The sequence below is a fragment of the Coregonus lavaretus genome (assembly GCF_964263955.1).
Source record: "Coregonus lavaretus genome assembly, chromosome: 5".
NCBI lineage: Eukaryota > Metazoa > Chordata > Actinopteri > Salmoniformes > Salmonidae > Coregonus > Coregonus lavaretus.
Window position 1 is genome coordinate 25635480 of NC_139992.1, and position 17707 is coordinate 25653186.

Consider the following 17707-nt stretch of genomic DNA (forward strand, 5'->3'; position numbering starts at 1 on the left):
ATTATAATTATGTTCCGGCCCCATCCGCTCCGACAACAATCTAGTTGCCTACCCCTGCCCTACAGCATCCCTAACACATTTAAAGAAGGCACTGTAACTAAGAAAAACAGCCCAGTTTTACATATTCACACCTTACCCATGCTCATGTGATATAACTAAGAGCAAGTTATCCTGTGTGTTTAACTAACATGTAAATGACGTTGTGTGTGTGTGTGTCCCTCAGGCTGTACGGTTGGAGGCCCTACACAGGTTCTCAGTGCTGTGGCACCTGACCAGGGACATCCAGTCAAACCGGACCATGTCTCTGAACCGCTCGTTTGACCGGTGAGTACAGAGCTGGAGTGGTCAGTGGTTTACTACTACATTACTATTTACTACCATGGTGAACCTGTTCTCCTTTTCCTCAGATTGCTGAGATGGACTGTGTATCTCTCTCCTTCTCCTTCTCTCGCTCTCTCCTTCTCTCACTCACTCACTCAGTCACTCACTCAGTCACTCACTCACTCACTCAGTCACTCACTCAGTCACTCACTCACTCACTCAGTCACTCACTCACTCAGGTCACCATTTAAGATGATGTGTGTGTGTCTCTCAGCTCTCTATGACTGACTCTGTGTATCTCTGTCCCAGGTCTCTGTGTGTGGTGGTGGACTGTCTGAACAGCCCAGATGGTTCTGTGAGTGCTGCAGCCCAGTGCTGGCTGGTCAGGGCTCTCTCCCTGCAGGACGTGGTCCGCATATTGGAGCCTGTTCTGCTGCTGCTGCTCCACCCCTCCACCAAGCGCTGCACCATCCAGAGTGTCAAACAGAACCTCACCGCAGGTATGTGTGTGAAGTGGTGATTGTTGGAGTGTTTAGGGATGTTGCTCTCCTAGTGTGTTTGTTTGTGTTTTGATATGCTCAGAAACATCTTTCTCTCTGTAGGTCATCTGAAAGGTTTAAACAGCAGAAGTCGAAGCACCACCAAGGGTTACACGGACGCCATGGCAACCAGCACCCAAACAGATGAGGGTACACTGGGTCACATGATCCTGGTGGACCGGGAGGCCCTGTGGGGGGAGCTAGAGCATGACCCGGAGACAACCAAACCACCGGCCGACTCCACGGGGGTGTCTCGCAGCGATAGCGAAGCGACAGAGGAAGAAGACGAACCGGAGGAAGAGGCGGAGGAGGAAGAGAGCGAACACACCGAGTGGAGCGGCGCCCAGGTCTCCACGGAGAACTCTAGCTCTAGCTCCGCCCCTTACGGTAGTAGTGTAGAAGAAGGAAGTGTGGTCAACGGCCTGAGGAGGGTGGAATCGGAATACACGCAGGCGTCTGATTCGCTGTCGAGCGAGGAGGAGGAGGACCTGGAGCTTGAAGCCATGGCTCGGTCACGTCTCCTCAAACAGAAGCGTGAGAAGCGGGAAGCCATCGACTCTCTTTTCCGCCATGTTCTGCTGTACTCTGTGGCCGGCGGCTGGCCCCGTCTGCTCCACGGCCTGGCCCTGCTGGACAGCCTGTTGAGGAGCAGTGCCCAGCAGCCTCTAGTGGATGCCCTCTCCTCCACCTCCCTGGACACCAGCTCAGCTGCACACCTCAATCTGGTCTCCAACCTGCTCCAGCGCCACCAGCAGGCCCAGGACGGAAGAGGCTTCTACGGACGCCTGCTCTCGCCAACCTCTTCGCCCTCCAGTCCCCTCTCCCTGCTCATCGAGCTGATGGTGTCCCTGTGCCTGAGGTTCCTGCGCTCCTACTATCCGTCCTACCTCACCCTGGACCCCAGGGAGCTGCAGGGGAATAGGGAGGTCCAGGTGAAGAGCGTGGGGGTGCTGACCCGCCTGGTGACCCAGCTGGGGATCGTAGTGCGGGGCCAGGGAGACACCTCCACCCAGGGTGAGGCTGGGGTCAGCCCGGAGCCCATCTGCAAGCTGCTGGCCGGGTGTAAGGTGCAGCAGTACGCCCTCCTCACCCTCTCAGCCTCCATGTACATCAGCCAGAGAGGAACGGAGAAGGGCTCTGCCATGGGGGGTGTAGATCTGTTAGATGAACAGGTGGATCTGTCTGAGGAGAGCCTGGTGAATCTGGGAGGGGGAGGGGGACAGGAGCAGTACCCCTTACAGATGGAGCTGCTCAAGCTTCTACAGGCCCTCATCGTCCTGGAGTACCACGTGTGGCCAGGGGGGTCTGGTTCGACCTTGCACCCCGATGAGCCCCGTGACACCCCTGCAGCCACCCCTGCCTCCTCAGCACTAGCGCGGGAATGGCAGACAGCGGTTCTGTTCCAACAGTCCATCAAGGCAGCTCAGTACGTCAAGACCCAGCCCATCACAGCCCAGGGGATGTTTGTGTCTGCTGCAGCCCGGGCTCTGCAGCCGCAGTACGGCTATGCCATGCACCCCCACTGGGTGGCGCTGCTTTGCTCGTCTCTGCCCTACCTGGGGCGCTCGCTGGGCATCATCGTGGCTCCGCTCATCACTCAGATCTGCAGGAACCTGGACGAGCTGGTCAAACAGTACGATCACGACGGGGGGAAGGCTACACAGAGTCTGAGTGGCAGGAAGGAGAACATCGCTCCTGATTATCCTCTCACCCTACTGGAGGGACTGACCACACTCACTCACCACTGTCTACTGGACAACAAGAAGGTGAGTCACACACACCCATGCAGTCTGCTGATTTGGCTACATGTAGGTGGATCACTGTGCCACACACTTGGACAAAGAGTTGAATGCAGAAAACGTTTAAATGTTTCCATCCCTCCCTCTCAGTCCCTGGTGGCCTGTGACCCTGCAGACGTCCGGAACGCCCGCAACGCTGTGATTGAGGAGCTGCCGCACATGCTCAGTAGCATGGCTCTGCTGTGGGGTGTGGTCAAGAGGGAGGAGTCCCAAAGTAGGGGCTCAGACTACGCCCAGACCGCCAGACACACCTCCACTTCTGTCTACTTCAGGAGCTCCAAGGTTTGTATGTATGTGTGTGTTCTTATGGACAGTAGTGCTGTGATATGTTTTGCATGTGCATTTGTGTGTCACTCTCTTACGGTACTGCTCATTGTGTGTGTGTTTATGTGTGTGTGTGTAGACCCTGAGGCAGCGAGTGTTGGAGTTCCTGACTCCTCTGACGGGGCAGTATGGGGTGCAGTTAATGGCATCAGTGGGAGTTGTGTGGAGCAGCCGGAGGAGCAAGAGGAGACACACCAAAAACAAAGTGAGTGCTTTAAAAAAAAATATATATTTTGCAACAAGCTTGTGGGACTTGTAGGCAACACACACACACAAGTACACTACATTACCAAATGTATGTGGACACCTGCTCGTTGAACATCTCATTCCAAAATCATGGGCATTAATACAATTAAAGCCTTATTCTAAAATGTATTACATAATTTTTTTCCGTCATCAATCTACACACAATACCCCATAATGACAAAGTGTAAACAGGTTTTTAGAAATGTTTGCAAATGTATTAAAAAACAGAAATGCGTTATTTACACACCTGTCTATATAAGATCCCACAGTTGACAGTGCATGTCAGAGCAAAAACCAAGCCATGAGGTCGAAGGAATTTTCCGTAGAGCTCCGAGACAGGATTGTGTCGAGGCACAGATCTGGGGAAGCGTACCAAAACATGTCTGCAGCATTGAAGGTCCCCAAGAACACAGTGGCCTCCATCATTCTTAAATGGAAGAAGTTTGGAACCACCAAGACTCTTCCTAGAGCTGGCCGCCCAGCCAAACTGAGCAATCGGGGGAGAAGGGCCTTGGTCAGGGAGTTGACTAAGAACCTGATGGTCACTCTGACAGAGCTCCAGAGTTCCTCTGTGGAGATGGGAGAACCTTCCAGAAGGACAACCATCTCTGCAGCACTCCACCAATCAGGCCTTTATGGTAGAGTGGTCAGGCGGAAGCCACTCCTCAGTAAAAGGCACATGACAGCCCGCTTGGAGTTTGCCAAAGGGCACTTTCAGACCATGAGAAACAAGGTTCTCTGGTCTGATGAAACCAAGATTGAACTCTTTGGCCTGAATGCCAAGCATCACATCTGGAGGAAATCTGGCACCATCTCTACGGTGAAGCATGGTGGTGGCAGCATCATGTTGTGGTGATGTTTTTCAGCGGCAGGGACTGGGAGACTAGTCAGGATCGAGGGAAAGATGAACGGAGCAAAGTACAGAGAGGTCCATGATGAAAACCTGCTCCCGAGAGCTCAGGACCTCTGGAGCAGGTGAAGGTTCACCTTCCAATAACACAATGACCCTAAGCACACAGCCAAGACAACGCAGGAGTGGCTTCGGGACAAGTCTCTGAATGTCTTTGAGTGGCCCAGCCAAATCCCGGACTTGAACCAGATCGAACATCTCTGGAAAGAACTGAAATTAGCTGTGCAGCGACCCTCCCCATCCAACCTGACAGAGCTTGAGAGGTGTGCCAAGCTTGTAGCGTCATACCCAAGAAGACTTGAGGCTGTAATCGCTGCCAAAGGTGCTTCAACCAAGTACTGAGTAAAGGGTCTAAATACTTCTGTAAATGTGATATTTCTGTTTTTAATTTTTAATACATTTGCAAAAATGTCTAGAAACCTGTTTTTGCTTTGTCATTATTGGGTATTGTGTGTAGATTGATGAGGGGGGGAAAAAAACTATTTAATCCATTTTAGAATAAGGCTGTAACGTAACAAAATGTGGAAAAAGTCAAGGGGTCTGAATACTTTCTGAATGCACTGTAGTCTACCTTCTGTCAAACACCACTGTTTACATGACAACAAGAGGGTGACACACAAAGTAACCCCTCTCTCAATCTCAATCTCTATCTTTCTCTGTAGATCTTACCTGTGGCCAGTGAGTCTCGTCTGACCATCGTGGATCTGGTGAAGTCCCTGGAAACGCTCCGCACAGACAATATCTTGCAGATGGTCAAAGAGGTGGTGAAAAAACCCCACCAGATCAAACGAGACCAGGTACACACACATAAACCTAAATATTTGACTGTTTAACCCAGAGAGAAATTACATGGTGGTATGGTGGTACTCTGAAGGTCATTTGTTTCCTTTCTCTGTGTGGCAGAAGTCCACCCTGGTAGACATCCCCATGCTACAGTTCAGCTACGCCTACATCCAGAGGTAACAAACTACAACATCAACACAGAGATTCACACTGTCATGTAGTTAGTAATACACTTCAGTTCTTGCTTATATGTGATAGCATTTAAAAATGTTTCACCTTCCTCCTCTCTCTGTGTGTGGTAGTATTCCGGCTCAGGCTCTCCAGGAGAACGTGGCGCCCCTCCTCACTCTTCTCAGAGAGTCTGTGCAGCTCAACCTGGCCCCGCCCGGACACTTCCTGCTGCTGGGGTGAGTCAGCAACTTCCTGTCTGTCTGACATATCTACTGTCATTTGATGTCCAATGTCTATAAACCGTTATCAGCAGTGGTGGATAAAGTACCCAATTGTCACACATGAGTAAAAGTAAAGATACCTTCATAGAAAATGACTCAAGTAAAAGTGAAAGTCACCCAGTAAAATACTACTTGAGTAAAAGTCTAAAAGTATTTGGTTTGAAATATACTTAAGTATCAAAAGTCAATGTAATTGCTAAAATATACTTAAGAATCAAAAGGAAAAGTAATTGCTAAAATATACTTAAGTATCAAAAGTTAAAGTATAAATCATTTCAAATTCCTTATATTAAGCAAACCAGACGGCACTATTTTCTTGTATTTTTTTTTACAGATAGCCAGGGGCACACTCCAACACTCAGACATAATTTACAAACAAAGTATGTGTGTTTAGTGAGTCCGCCAGATCAGAGGCAGTAGGGATGACCAGGGATGTTCTCTTGATACATGCGTGAATTGGACCATTTTCCTGTCCTGCTAAGCATTCAAAATGTAACGAGTACTTTTGAGTGTCGGGGAAAATGTAAAAAGTACATTATTTTCTTTAGGAATGTTGTGAAGTAAAAGTTGTCAAAAATATAAATAGTAAAGTAAAGTACAGATACCAATACAAACTACTTAAGTAGTACTTAAAAGTATTTTTACTTTACACCCCTGGTTATCAGTCATTAATCTCCGGTCATACAGATTTATTACTATAGATATTGTTCCCAGCATATCACTCTCTGTTTGAAACAATGTTTCTCCTATATGTTATTTCCAAACATAAGTAGAACACACATATCATAGATATGCTTTGGTTTGATACTGTATCAGAATTAACAAGATATTATTGCACTCTGGTCTACCAATCCAGAATTGTACTGTTATTTTAATTCTCTCCTACCACAGGATCCTCAATGACTTTGTAAACCGGCTCCCCAACCTGGACAATAAGAAGGACACCAGGGACATGCAGGTAAGACATGGAGCACAGTATCACAATCCTGGCTTAAGCCTAATTTGCACCTTTCTCTTCCACACCATCCGCTAGGTCTGTCCGCACGGACTCAGAAACCCCGCTCTGCGGACCTGTGCGAAAGGGAGCGGACGTTTGATTGAAGCGAAAGGTGTAAATTAGGCTTTAGTGTGAGTTTGAGAGGGTACAGTGTGAGATACATGATGATGGTGATACTATGTAGGAGGTGACCCAGAAGATCCTGGAGGCTGTGGGCGGGGTGGCGGGGTCGTCTCTGGAGCAGACCAGCTGGCTCAGCCGTAACCTGGAGGTCAAGAACCAGCCCCAGGTGTGTCCTGAGACAGAGGAGCCATCCGACGAGCTGGACCTGGACCTCTACGGTAACCATGGATACCACACACACACACTCACCTGGAGACATCCCTGGTTTCTATCAGGAACAGACTAAAGCCTAGTTTACACCTTGCGGTCTGGTAGGTCCGCTCTAAAGAAATGATGCAATATCGAATGTCCACTCCTGTCCCTATATATCCACACTTTTCCAGGACACTTTTCCAAGAAGGTGCGGACTGGAGCGGACATTCAATTGACATTCGATCGAAGCAGAAGGTGTCAATTAGGCTTCAAACAGGCTCAGAGCTGCTAACATCCTAAACCCTCAGGGCATGACTCTCCTTGGTAACCAACCCCTGACCCCCTTAAGCACGTTCCACATTATTGGCTGAGAAAAGCCAGAGGGCCCACCTCAACCAACAGTCTCCTTTCCTCTTGATTCTCTCCTCATCTCTCTTCAGGTCTACATTAGAGTGGACTGAGAGTGTCCACAGACCTATAATGTAACCATGGAAACACCGCACTTCCCCTCTTAGTTCCCCAGTGTAGTGGTCCAGTGAGGAAGAAGGACACTTCCCCCAAAAGTGCATTGGAAGAAGTGCTTCTCTCCTCTGCTGTTACCATGGCAACCAGACTGGTTCCTGCAGTGATGTAAGAGCCCTGCAGCTTCACTGGCAGCAGTACTTCATGGTTAGACTCAGGATGTGGTCTGAAGGATGAGATAGAGTTCCTTCCTGCTACCCTGAGGAGGTTAAGTCTTGGGTTGGCCCTCAGGGCAAGCACTATAGAATTAAGTCATACATATTTATGAGTAACAACTCACTTCTGTCCCCGTCTCCTTCTTTCTCCTCAACTTTCTTCTCTTCTCCAGACTCTGTAGCTCAGGCCAGCACCATGGTCTCTTCCTCAGCTCCCTCTGTATACAGTGTGCAAGCCCTAGCGCTATTGGCAGAGGTAAGTGTGTTCGTGTGCGAATGTGTGCAACTATGGTTTTCACACCTATGTACAGTGGGGGAAAAAAGTATTTAGTCAGCCACCAATTGTGCAAGTTCTCCCACTTAAAAAGATGAGAGAGGCCTGTAATTTTCATCATAGGTACACGTCAACTATGACAGACAAATTGAGAAAAAAAAATCCAGAAAATCACATTGTAGCATTTTTTATGAATTTATTTGCAAATTATGGTGGAAAATAAGTATTTGGTCACCTACAAACAAGCAAGATTTCTGGCTCTCACAGACCTGTAACTTCTTCTTTAAGAGGCTCCTCTGTCCTCCACTCGTTACCTGTATTAATGGCACCTGTTTGAACTTGTTATCAGTATAAAAGACACCTGTCCACAACCTCAAACAGTCACACTCCAAACTCCACTATGGCCAAGACCAAAGAGCTGTCAAAGGACACCAGAAACAAAATTGTAGACCTGCACCAGGCTGGGAAGACTGAATCTGCAATAGGTAAGCAGCTTGGTTTTAAGAAATCAACTGTGGGAGCAATTATTAGGAAATGGAAGACATACAAGACCACTGATAATCTCCCTCGATCTGGGGCTCCATGCAAGATCTCACCCTGTGGGGTCAAAATGATCACAAGAACGGTGAGCAAAAATCCCAGAACCACACGGGGGGATCTAGTGAATGACCTGCAGAGAGCTGGGACCAAAGTAACAAAGCCTACCATCAGTAACACACTACGCCGCCAGGGACTCAAATCCTGCAGTGCTAGACGTGTCCCCCTGCTTAAGCCAGTACATGTCCAGGCCCGTCTGAAGTTTGCTAGAGTGCATTTGGATGATCCAGAAGAAGATTGGGAGAATGTCATATGGTCAGATGAAACCAAAATAGAACTTTTTGGTAAAAACTCAACTCGTCGTGTTTGGAGGACAAAGAATGCTGAGTTGCATCCAAAGAACACCATACCTACTGTGAAGCATGGGGGTGGAAACATCATGCTTTGGGGCTGTTTTTCTGCAAAGGGACCAGGACGACTGATCCGTGTAAAGGAAAGAATGAATGGGGCCATGTATCGTGAGATTTTGAGTGAAAACCTCCTTCCATCAGCAAGGGCATTGAAGATGAAACGTGGCTGGGTCTTTCAGCATGACAATGATCCCAAACACACCGCCCGGGCAACGAAGGAGTGGCTTCGTAAGAAGCATTTCAAGGTCCTGGAGTGGCCTAGCCAGTCTCCAGATCTCAACCCCATAGAAAATCTTTGGAGGGAGTTGAAAGTCTGTGTTGCCCAGCGACAGCCCCAAAACATCACTGCTCTAGAGGAGATCTGCATGGAGGAATGGGCCAAAATACCAGCAACAGTGTGTGAAAACCTTGTGAAGACTTACAGAAAACGTTTGACCTGTGTCATTGCCAACAAAGGGTATATAACAAAGTATTGAGAAACTTTTGTTATTGACCAAATACTTATTTTCCACCATAATTTGCAAAAAAATTCAGAAAAAATCCTACAATGTGATTTTCTGGATTTTTCTTTCTCATTTTGTCTGTCATAGTTGACGTGTACCTATGATGAAAATTACAGGCCTCTCTCATCTTTTTAAGTGGGAGAACTTGCACAATTGGTGGCTGACTAAATACTTTTTTTCCCCACTGTATGTGTTTCTGTATATGACAGACCCTCTTCCTCTGCAGGTTCTAGCCCCTCTCCTGGACATGGTGTATCGCAGTGATGAGAAGGAGAAAGCCGTCCCTCTCATCTCTCGCCTCATGTACTACGTCTTCCCCTACCTGAAGAACCACAGTGCCTACAACATGCCCAGTTTCGGTGCGGGTGCCCAGCTTCTGAGCAATCTGAGTGGGTACGCCTACACCAAGAGGGCCTGGAGGAAAGAGGCCTTTGAACTCTACATGGACCCCCTCTTCTTCACCATGGACGTCTCCTGCACCCCACAGTAAGATTGTGTTTGTGTGTGTGTGTGGCTGTACATTACATGTAAATATTGACATTATCATCAGATAACATGTCAAAAGAAAATGACTGTTTGACCTCCTGACCTCTGTTTTCTATAGCTGGAGGTCCATCATCGACCACCTGCTGACCCATGAGAAGACCATGTTCAAAGACCTCATGAGTAAGTAGAGCCACCCAACCCTGTTTGTGTGTGTGTTCGTGCGTGTGTGTGTTCGTTCGTGTGTGTGTTAACCCTGTGTGTGTATTGCAGGCATGCAGAGCAGTTCTCTGAAGCTGTTTCCCAGTGCAGAGCAGAAGCCCATGTTACTGAAGCGTCAGGCCTTTGCCATGTTCAGTGGAGAGTTAGACCAGTACCATCTGTACCTGCCCCTCATCCAAGGTGGGTGTGCTTCTTGTGTTTCTGTGTATTTATTTATTTGTGTGTGTGACTGAATGCTTTGCATGAACATTGCTGCTGTGTGTCTGAGTGTGTAGACAATGACATGTGATAGAGAATGTGAGTGTGTGTGTGATATTTTATGAGGCCAATATGAATCCTTCATTTACAGTATAATGTAATTAGGGATGGGCATTTTAAATTATTTCAGTATTCTAATAATATCATTATATTTTTTGGGATTTCCGGATAGTCGAAATACATGTACAATTTTGTTAACTTTACAAAAATAAAAATAAATCAATGGAGACTTGCTCGTGCGACTCGATAGAGCCGGTGCGCTGTGCTCTGCTTGTTTCAGCAGAAGGGTGTGGGAGGGGCGAGAAGGGAGCAGGGGCCGGTGTGTGTGACAGCAGAGATCTGTATGTAATGACGAGATGCTCATGCTCATTATCCCAAAGGCGGGCGACAAGCTTAGGTCCAAAATAAGCCCATAGAAAAGCATTGGGCTTATTTTGGACAGGTTTTGGCGAGAGTGAAACCTCTGTGCGTATGTGTGTCCCAAACAGACTTGCGCTAGTTAGACAAACTTGTTGCTGCCATAGGTTATCTATCATACCATCTGGTAGTGCCTGTTTTGACTGCATCAAATTGTTGTAAAGAAGCTAGGTACAGTAGCCAGCTACACTATATATACAAATGTATGTGGACACCCCTTCAAATTAATTGATTCGTCTATTTCAGCCACACCCGTTGCTGGCAGGTGTATCAAATTGAGCACACAGCCATGCAATCTCCATAGACAAACATTGGCAGTAGAATGGCTTTACTGAATGGCTCAGTGACCTTCAACGTGGCACCATCATAGGATGCCACCTTTCCAACAAATCAGTTCGTCAAATTTCTGCCCTGCTAGAGCTGCCCCGGTCAACTGTAAGTGCTGTTTTTGTGAAGTGGAAACGTCTAGGAGCAACAACGGCTAAGCCGCTAAGTGGTAGGCCACACAAACTCACAAAACGGGACCCCTGAAGCGCGTAAAAATAGTCTGGCCTCGGTTGCAACACTCACTACCGAGTTCCAAACTGGCTCTGGAAGCAACGTCAGCACAATAACTGTTCGTCGGGAGCTTCATTAAATGCGTTTCCATGGCCGAGCAGCCGCACACAAGCCTAAGATCACCATGCGCAATGCCAAGCGTCGGCTGGAGTGGTGTAAAGCTCGCCACCATTGGACTCTGGAGCAGTGGAAACGTGTTCTCTGGAATGATGAATCACGCTTTACCATCTGGCAGACCGATGGACGAATCTGGGTTTGGAGGATGCCAGGAGAGCGCTACCTGCCCCAATGCATAGTGCCAACTATAAAGTTTGGTGGAGGAGGAATAATGGTCTGGGGCTGTTTTTCATGGTTCGGGCTAGGCCCCTTAGTTCCAGTGAAGGGAAATCTTAACGCTACAGCATACAATGACATTCTAGACGATTCTGTGCTTCCAACTTTGTGGAAGGCCCTTTCCTGTTTCAGCATGACAATGCCCCCATGCACAAACCACGGTCCATACAGAAATGGTTTGTCGAGATCGGTGCGGAAGAACTTGACTGGCCTGCACAGAGCCCTGACCTCCACCCAATCTAACACCTTTGGGATGAATTGGAACACCGACTGCGAGCCAGGCCTAATCGCCCAACATCAGTGCCGACCTCACTAATGCTCTTGTGGCTGAATGGTAGAAAGTCCCTGCAGCAATGTTCCAACATCTAGTGGAAAGCCTTCCCCGAAGAGTGGAGGTTGTTATAGCAGCAAAGGGGGGACCAACTCCATATTAATGCCCATGATTTTGGAATAAGATGTTCGACGAGCAGTTGTCCACATACTTTTGGTCATGTAGTGTAAGTTAGCCATCTAGCTAGCTAATGTAGCAAGGCTAATTGAGGCTATTTTTCTGCGCTCCCGGTCCAATGTTTCCTTTTTATGGGACACACTCTTAAAAACTGTAAAATGTAATGGTCTATCCTTGTAGGCTATGTAGCAATGTCACAGATACATTTATTTCAGTGGCGGTCAGTGCCGTTTAAGATGAGGGAGGATTATTTTAATTTTTTTGATGAGCATGGTCTTATTTATATTACAGCATATTGGATGACTGTCATTTATATTCCATTCACCCAGTTCAATGTAACAGCCATAGGTTTAGGCTACAACATGATACTTACATTTTCCCTATACCCATCATGAGGTTGCTACAACCTAGCATATGAATGAAAGTTTACAACGTAGGCGCACACAGGTCGAGAGAAAAATCTGAGGCTGACATTGACACATTCAATACTGCCTTGCACACTCTTGCCTGCATCTAGCTGATCTAGGGTGTAAAATGTATGTACTCACTAACTGTAAGTCGCTCTGGATAAGAGCGTCCGCTAAATGACTAAAAGGTAAATGTAATCATTAGTCCAACAGCAAGAGTTTCTATTGGACAAATTCAGGTATGTTTATCCCCGTTTCGTTCAGTTTGCTTCCGTTTACATTTACATTTTAGTCATTTAGCAGACGCTCTTATCCAGAGCGACTTACAGTTAGTGAGTGCATACATTTTTCATACTGGCCCCCTGTGGGAAACGAACCCACAACCCTGGCGTTGCAAGTGCCATGCTCTACCAACTGAGCTACAGGGGACTTTTAAGAACGTTTAAGAAACGTTTTTCAACAGAATCGGCAGAATGAATACACCCCTGATCACGCGTAAACACAGTTCACTTTCATAGCAGCCACGTTGTATTCCTTCTCGCATCTATGCGCTTGCCTCCTCTCACCTTTTCCCTTCGCTTGTGGACTTCAATGCACAACACATCAGCTGTATGTGACCAGGCAACAAAAACGTTCCAAGCCAAACCATTTCAGAACTGCTACACAGTCTACATCGTTGTCACCATATTAGCTAAAGTAACGTCATAGTCAACATACTGTAGCTAATAGAACTAATGCGTTAGTAAACCCGATACAATCATGCAGTAACGTTATGGTGTACAGTCAGCACTTACACCAGCGGGCCCCGGTGGCAATAAATTAGTCAAACCAAAAGTTTACCTTGACTTGGAAGAGTTCCAGTGTTGTGTTGGATAGTCATAGCCAGCTAGCTCTGTTTGAGCAGGGTGTTTGAGTAGGCTAAACTAGCTAGCTGCATTTGGTAGCTAAGTAAGTGAAACTGAAAGTGATTTTTTTTAAATGACATTTTGATTGGGTGGACAACATGTCAGTTCATGCTGCAAGAGCTCTGATAGGTTGGAGGATGTCCTCCGGAAGTTGTCATAATTACTGTGTAAGTCTATGAAAGGGGGTGAGAACCATGAGCCTCCTAGGTTTTGTATTAAAGTCAATATACCCAGAGGAGGACGGAAGCTAGCTGTCCTCCGGCTACACCATGGTGCTACCCTACAGAGTGCTGTTGAGGCTACTGTAGACCTTCATTGCAAAACAGTGTATTTTAATCAATTATTTGGTGACGTCAATAGTTTTATCTAAAAAGGATAACTTTTTTAATGTTTCACCATTTTTATTTTATGAAATTCACTGAGGAGGATGGTCCTCCCCTTCCTCCTCTGAGGAGCCTCCACTGATTTATTTCATTTCAGACAAAGCCTTTTTTTTTTTTTAACAACGCCTATTTAAAGAAATGAATACTCTCCTAAGTAATCGAATACTAATGTCCGTTCAAATATTTGAATATTCGAATAACCGTACCCATCCCTAAATGTAATGATGATGTCTCCTCCCATCCTCCCTCAGAGCGGCTGACAGAGGCTCTGCGTATGGGTCAGACGCCCTCCGTCTCTGCTCAGATATTTCTGACGTTCCGTGTTCTTGTGCTGCGGATCTCCCCCCAGCACCTCACCTCCCTCTGGCCAATCATGGTCACAGAACTGGTGAGGAACAACCCCCACCCTGATGACATCACTTCCTGTCACTGTTGATTTTTTGACAGACATGCATTGTTTTCAGCAGGGTTGAGGTGGCATGTAAAAAGAAACAGTGTTTGTTAGTGTTTGTCCAGTCCTGTCTTCTAATGGTGTGTATCTTCTCTCTGTTTGTCAGATCCGAATATTTGTTCGGCTGGAGAAAGCCTTGTTGGAAGAAAAAGAAGTGTCAAAGTGAGTCAGTCTAACCATCCATTATTTTATCTACATGTATAATGTCAATGTATCAGGCAGTATCTCATGTGAATATCTTGACTATGTTTCATTCAGACTTATTGTGTTGTCTCATGCTTTTTCTCTGTTCTCCTATCTGTCTTTCTCTGTCAGGTTGACTAAAGTTGTACGTGGGGCCATGGGGAATGGGCCATTGGCTTTCCCCCAGCCAGAGTTGGACATGTACCTGTCTGCCTGCAAGTTCCTGGACACCGCCCTGGCCTTCCCCCCAGAGAAGATGCCCCTCTTTCAGATGTAAGAACCTCACCGGCTTAATATCTGCTTAGCATCTATATAGGGTGTGCATAGAATGATTACAATTCCATTCCATTCTCTCTGCTCGTGTGTGTGTGTGTGTCCAGGTATCGCTGGGCCTTTGTTCCAGAAGTGGATATGAGTCGCTACAATGGCCCAGAGAATAGTCTCCTGGAGGGAGAGCAGGAGTGCAAACCCCATATTGTCAAAATACTAGAGGCACTACACCAACGTTACGGGGTAAGAGAACACCCTATCTTGCACTGACTCTATGCACACTCACACTGACACACAAAATTCACACACATTCACATATGTACACTACATACATAACACACACACGCATACCGACACAACACAAACACACATACACACGCACACACTTTTACACTCATCATATGCTGCTGCTACTCTGTTCTTTATTTGACTCCTATTATCTATCCTGATGCCTAGTCACTTTACCATGCCTTTATGTACATACAGTATCTACCTCAAATACAGTATATATACAAAAGTATGTGGACACCCCTTCAACTTTGTGGATTTGGCTATTTCAGTCACACCGGTTGCTGATAGGTGTATAAAATCGAGTACACCGGCATGCAATCTCCATAGACAAACAATGGCAGTAGAATGGCCTTACTGAAGAGCTCAGTGACTTTCAACGTGGCACCGTCATAGGATGCCACCTTTCCAACAAGTCAGTTCGTCAAATTTCTGCCCTGCTATAGCTGCCCCGGTCAACTCTAAGTGCTGTTATTGTGAAGTGGAAACATCTAGGAGCAACGATGGCTCAGCCACGAAGTGGTAGGCTACACAAGCTCACAGAACGGGACGGCTGTCTCGGTTGCAACACTGACTACCAAATTCCAAACTGCCTCTGGAAGCAACGTCAGCACAAGAACTGTTCGTCGGGAGCTTCATGAAATGGGTTTCCATGGCAGAGCAGCCGCACACAAGCCTAAGATCACCATGCGCAATGCCAAGCGTCGGCTGGAGTGGTGTAAAGCTCGCCACCATTGGACTCTATTATTATTTCTTAACTATGCATCATTGGGAAGGGTTTGTAAGCAAACATTTCATGGTTAAGTCTACACCTGTTGTATTCAGTGCATGTGACAAATGAAATTGGATTTGATTTGAACACACACACCGCTATGGAGGAAGAGAACACATGTCCATATATTAACCATGATAACGACCTGACTCAATCATGCGGTCCCATCGTCCCTTTCTGATGAGCTCATGTCTTTTCATTCCAGACGCTGAGCGAGGAGTCGTCTACGGAGCGTCTGAAATTCCCCCTCCTCACCCGTCGCTTTCTCACCTCAATCACCCAGCTTGTTCCCTTCCTCCATACACTCTGCTGTTCCTTCCAGGGCACTTCACCCAGCAGCCCTGCAGACTACCCCGTGACAGACTACCCTGCAGCCAGTGCCGACCAAGTCCTGAAGAGACTGGAGCACATCACTGAGGGAGAGTTCCTAGACTCCATGGACAGTTAGAACTCCACTAAGGTTCTAGTTCTTAGAATGCAGAGGAAATTAGAACTGGAACCATAGAAATGGAGTGTGTAGAATGGGCACAACCACTGAAAGCAATGTTGTATTGTAGGCAAATGCCAGCTAAATTGTCATCTTTTGGGATGTTCTTTTGAATGTTGAATTGTTTACCTTACCTGGTTGAGATTTAACACTCCATGTCTATATAGGATATTCTACATTTGAGATACTCTAAAATAATGTAGAATTAACTGACCCAAACTGGAACAGAATGGCAGTTATTGGGCTCTCTCTGAGTACAAGTCTGAATGTGCTGACTTAAAATAAGAGTAGTACTGATACTAGCTAGCTTTTAGAGGTGCCACTGGTCATAAAAGAAGCACCACTGTAAGAAAGAGAGGGACAGCAGTACTGACTACTAATTCCATTCCATTGCTCTACAAAGCTCTCCATAAACCTGCTCCCTCCTATTAGCATATTTTGTCTGTCTGACTGTCAGAATGTAATGTATTCCAATGAGACAGGAATAGATGAGTATACCTGCTGGTCAGTGACTATGGGACCTCTAAGGCCCTTAGTAGAGGATGGTTGATTTTTTTATGTTTAAAAAGCTCTGCTTGTCATCAATCATGATGTCACAGTTTTATTTGTGGGTAAATTATTTGTTTTTTGTGTACACGGCAAAACCTCTAGATGTCTAATATAAGTTAAATAACGTGTGTCATTTTGGTATTTTTTCATTAGAAGTCTTCAAATTCTGTCTATATTTAGGTGTTTTGGGGAATGTTTGGACTTATGGTGCTTTCAAAGCAACTCGGAATCTCCGAAATTTGACTTGGAAACTGGTTGTAGAATGATGAGGCCCAAGTTTCTAGAATCAACCAATAGGAAGCTCTACGCAAATAAATGTAAATTAACTCAGATGTTCGGTTTCCGACTTGTCATGAATGCACCATTACCACTCATCATAGTTTTATTCTTCAAATGTGAATGCTTAACTAAATTATATGAATGTTTGATCTCCTGAAAATGATTACTTGTTAATATCAGAATTAATATAATGTTCTGTAAATAAAAACAACCTAACCCTAAGAGTCAATAGCATATGTATGCAGGTTTTATAACTGTTTATCTAGGGAGGCAGGCGTTTGTGTTCTGGGTCAATGCCAGTGTCTCTCTTTTAAATTAATATCAATTGGTTCATGAATAAACAGATACATTAAGTTATTCTTCAACACACCAACAATGTGTTCAATTTGATTCACCCCGCTACACCTACCAAACGGCGCAAACGTTCCTCAAAGTCTCATCCAGAACGTTTTGGGGAAACGTGTAGTTCAGTACAAACCGTTCCGCAACGTAGCAAATGTTCAATCGAGCTGAATGCACCCCTGACTTGTCCCACATGCTGACCTCAGTACAAACCGTTCCGCAACGTAGCAAATGTTCAATCGAGCTGAATGCACCCCTGACTTGTCCCACATGCTGACCTCTGACATCACCTACTAAAGAAATTACCTCGATAATAGCATTTTCGGCAGTTAAATAGAACAAAACGTTATAAAAAGCAATCTATTAATATGGTTCCTGAACACTAATTTGTTTACGAGCATGATAGCTTTACTTTTAGTTGATGGAGCTTGTTCACCATTAGCCAATCGGCATTTTTCAACGCGTTCAAAGCACGTGAATGCATTCAACTGGTAATTACCACCTTGCCACTTGGTTATGAACGCAGCATTATTCTTCGACACACCCGCTCCGCCTAGCTGGGTGGTGCCCTCGCGCTAGGCTTGT

General features: G+C 46.2%; 1 protein-coding gene across 1 annotated transcript in view; it reads left to right on the forward strand.

Annotated features, from left to right (window-relative positions):
• LOC311129441 (protein DOP1B-like) overlaps positions 1 to 17002 on the forward strand; it is a 50743-nt gene extending 33741 nt beyond the window's left edge. The window contains exons 18-36 of the mRNA XM_084161724.1: positions 224 to 324; positions 631 to 821; positions 924 to 2626; positions 2750 to 2941; positions 3063 to 3188; positions 4802 to 4936; positions 5043 to 5098; positions 5225 to 5329; positions 6266 to 6332; positions 6556 to 6712; positions 7537 to 7619; positions 9314 to 9573; positions 9692 to 9753; positions 9844 to 9972; positions 13753 to 13889; positions 14059 to 14114; positions 14268 to 14408; positions 14516 to 14648; positions 15671 to 17002. Coding sequence (XP_084017850.1) covers positions 224 to 324; positions 631 to 821; positions 924 to 2626; positions 2750 to 2941; positions 3063 to 3188; positions 4802 to 4936; positions 5043 to 5098; positions 5225 to 5329; positions 6266 to 6332; positions 6556 to 6712; positions 7537 to 7619; positions 9314 to 9573; positions 9692 to 9753; positions 9844 to 9972; positions 13753 to 13889; positions 14059 to 14114; positions 14268 to 14408; positions 14516 to 14648; positions 15671 to 15913 — 4077 coding nt within the window. The 3' untranslated portion in view covers positions 15914 to 17002. The remainder of the gene's footprint in view (positions 1 to 223; positions 325 to 630; positions 822 to 923; positions 2627 to 2749; positions 2942 to 3062; positions 3189 to 4801; positions 4937 to 5042; positions 5099 to 5224; positions 5330 to 6265; positions 6333 to 6555; positions 6713 to 7536; positions 7620 to 9313; positions 9574 to 9691; positions 9754 to 9843; positions 9973 to 13752; positions 13890 to 14058; positions 14115 to 14267; positions 14409 to 14515; positions 14649 to 15670) is intronic.
• Positions 17003 to 17707: the final 705 nt, after the last annotated feature.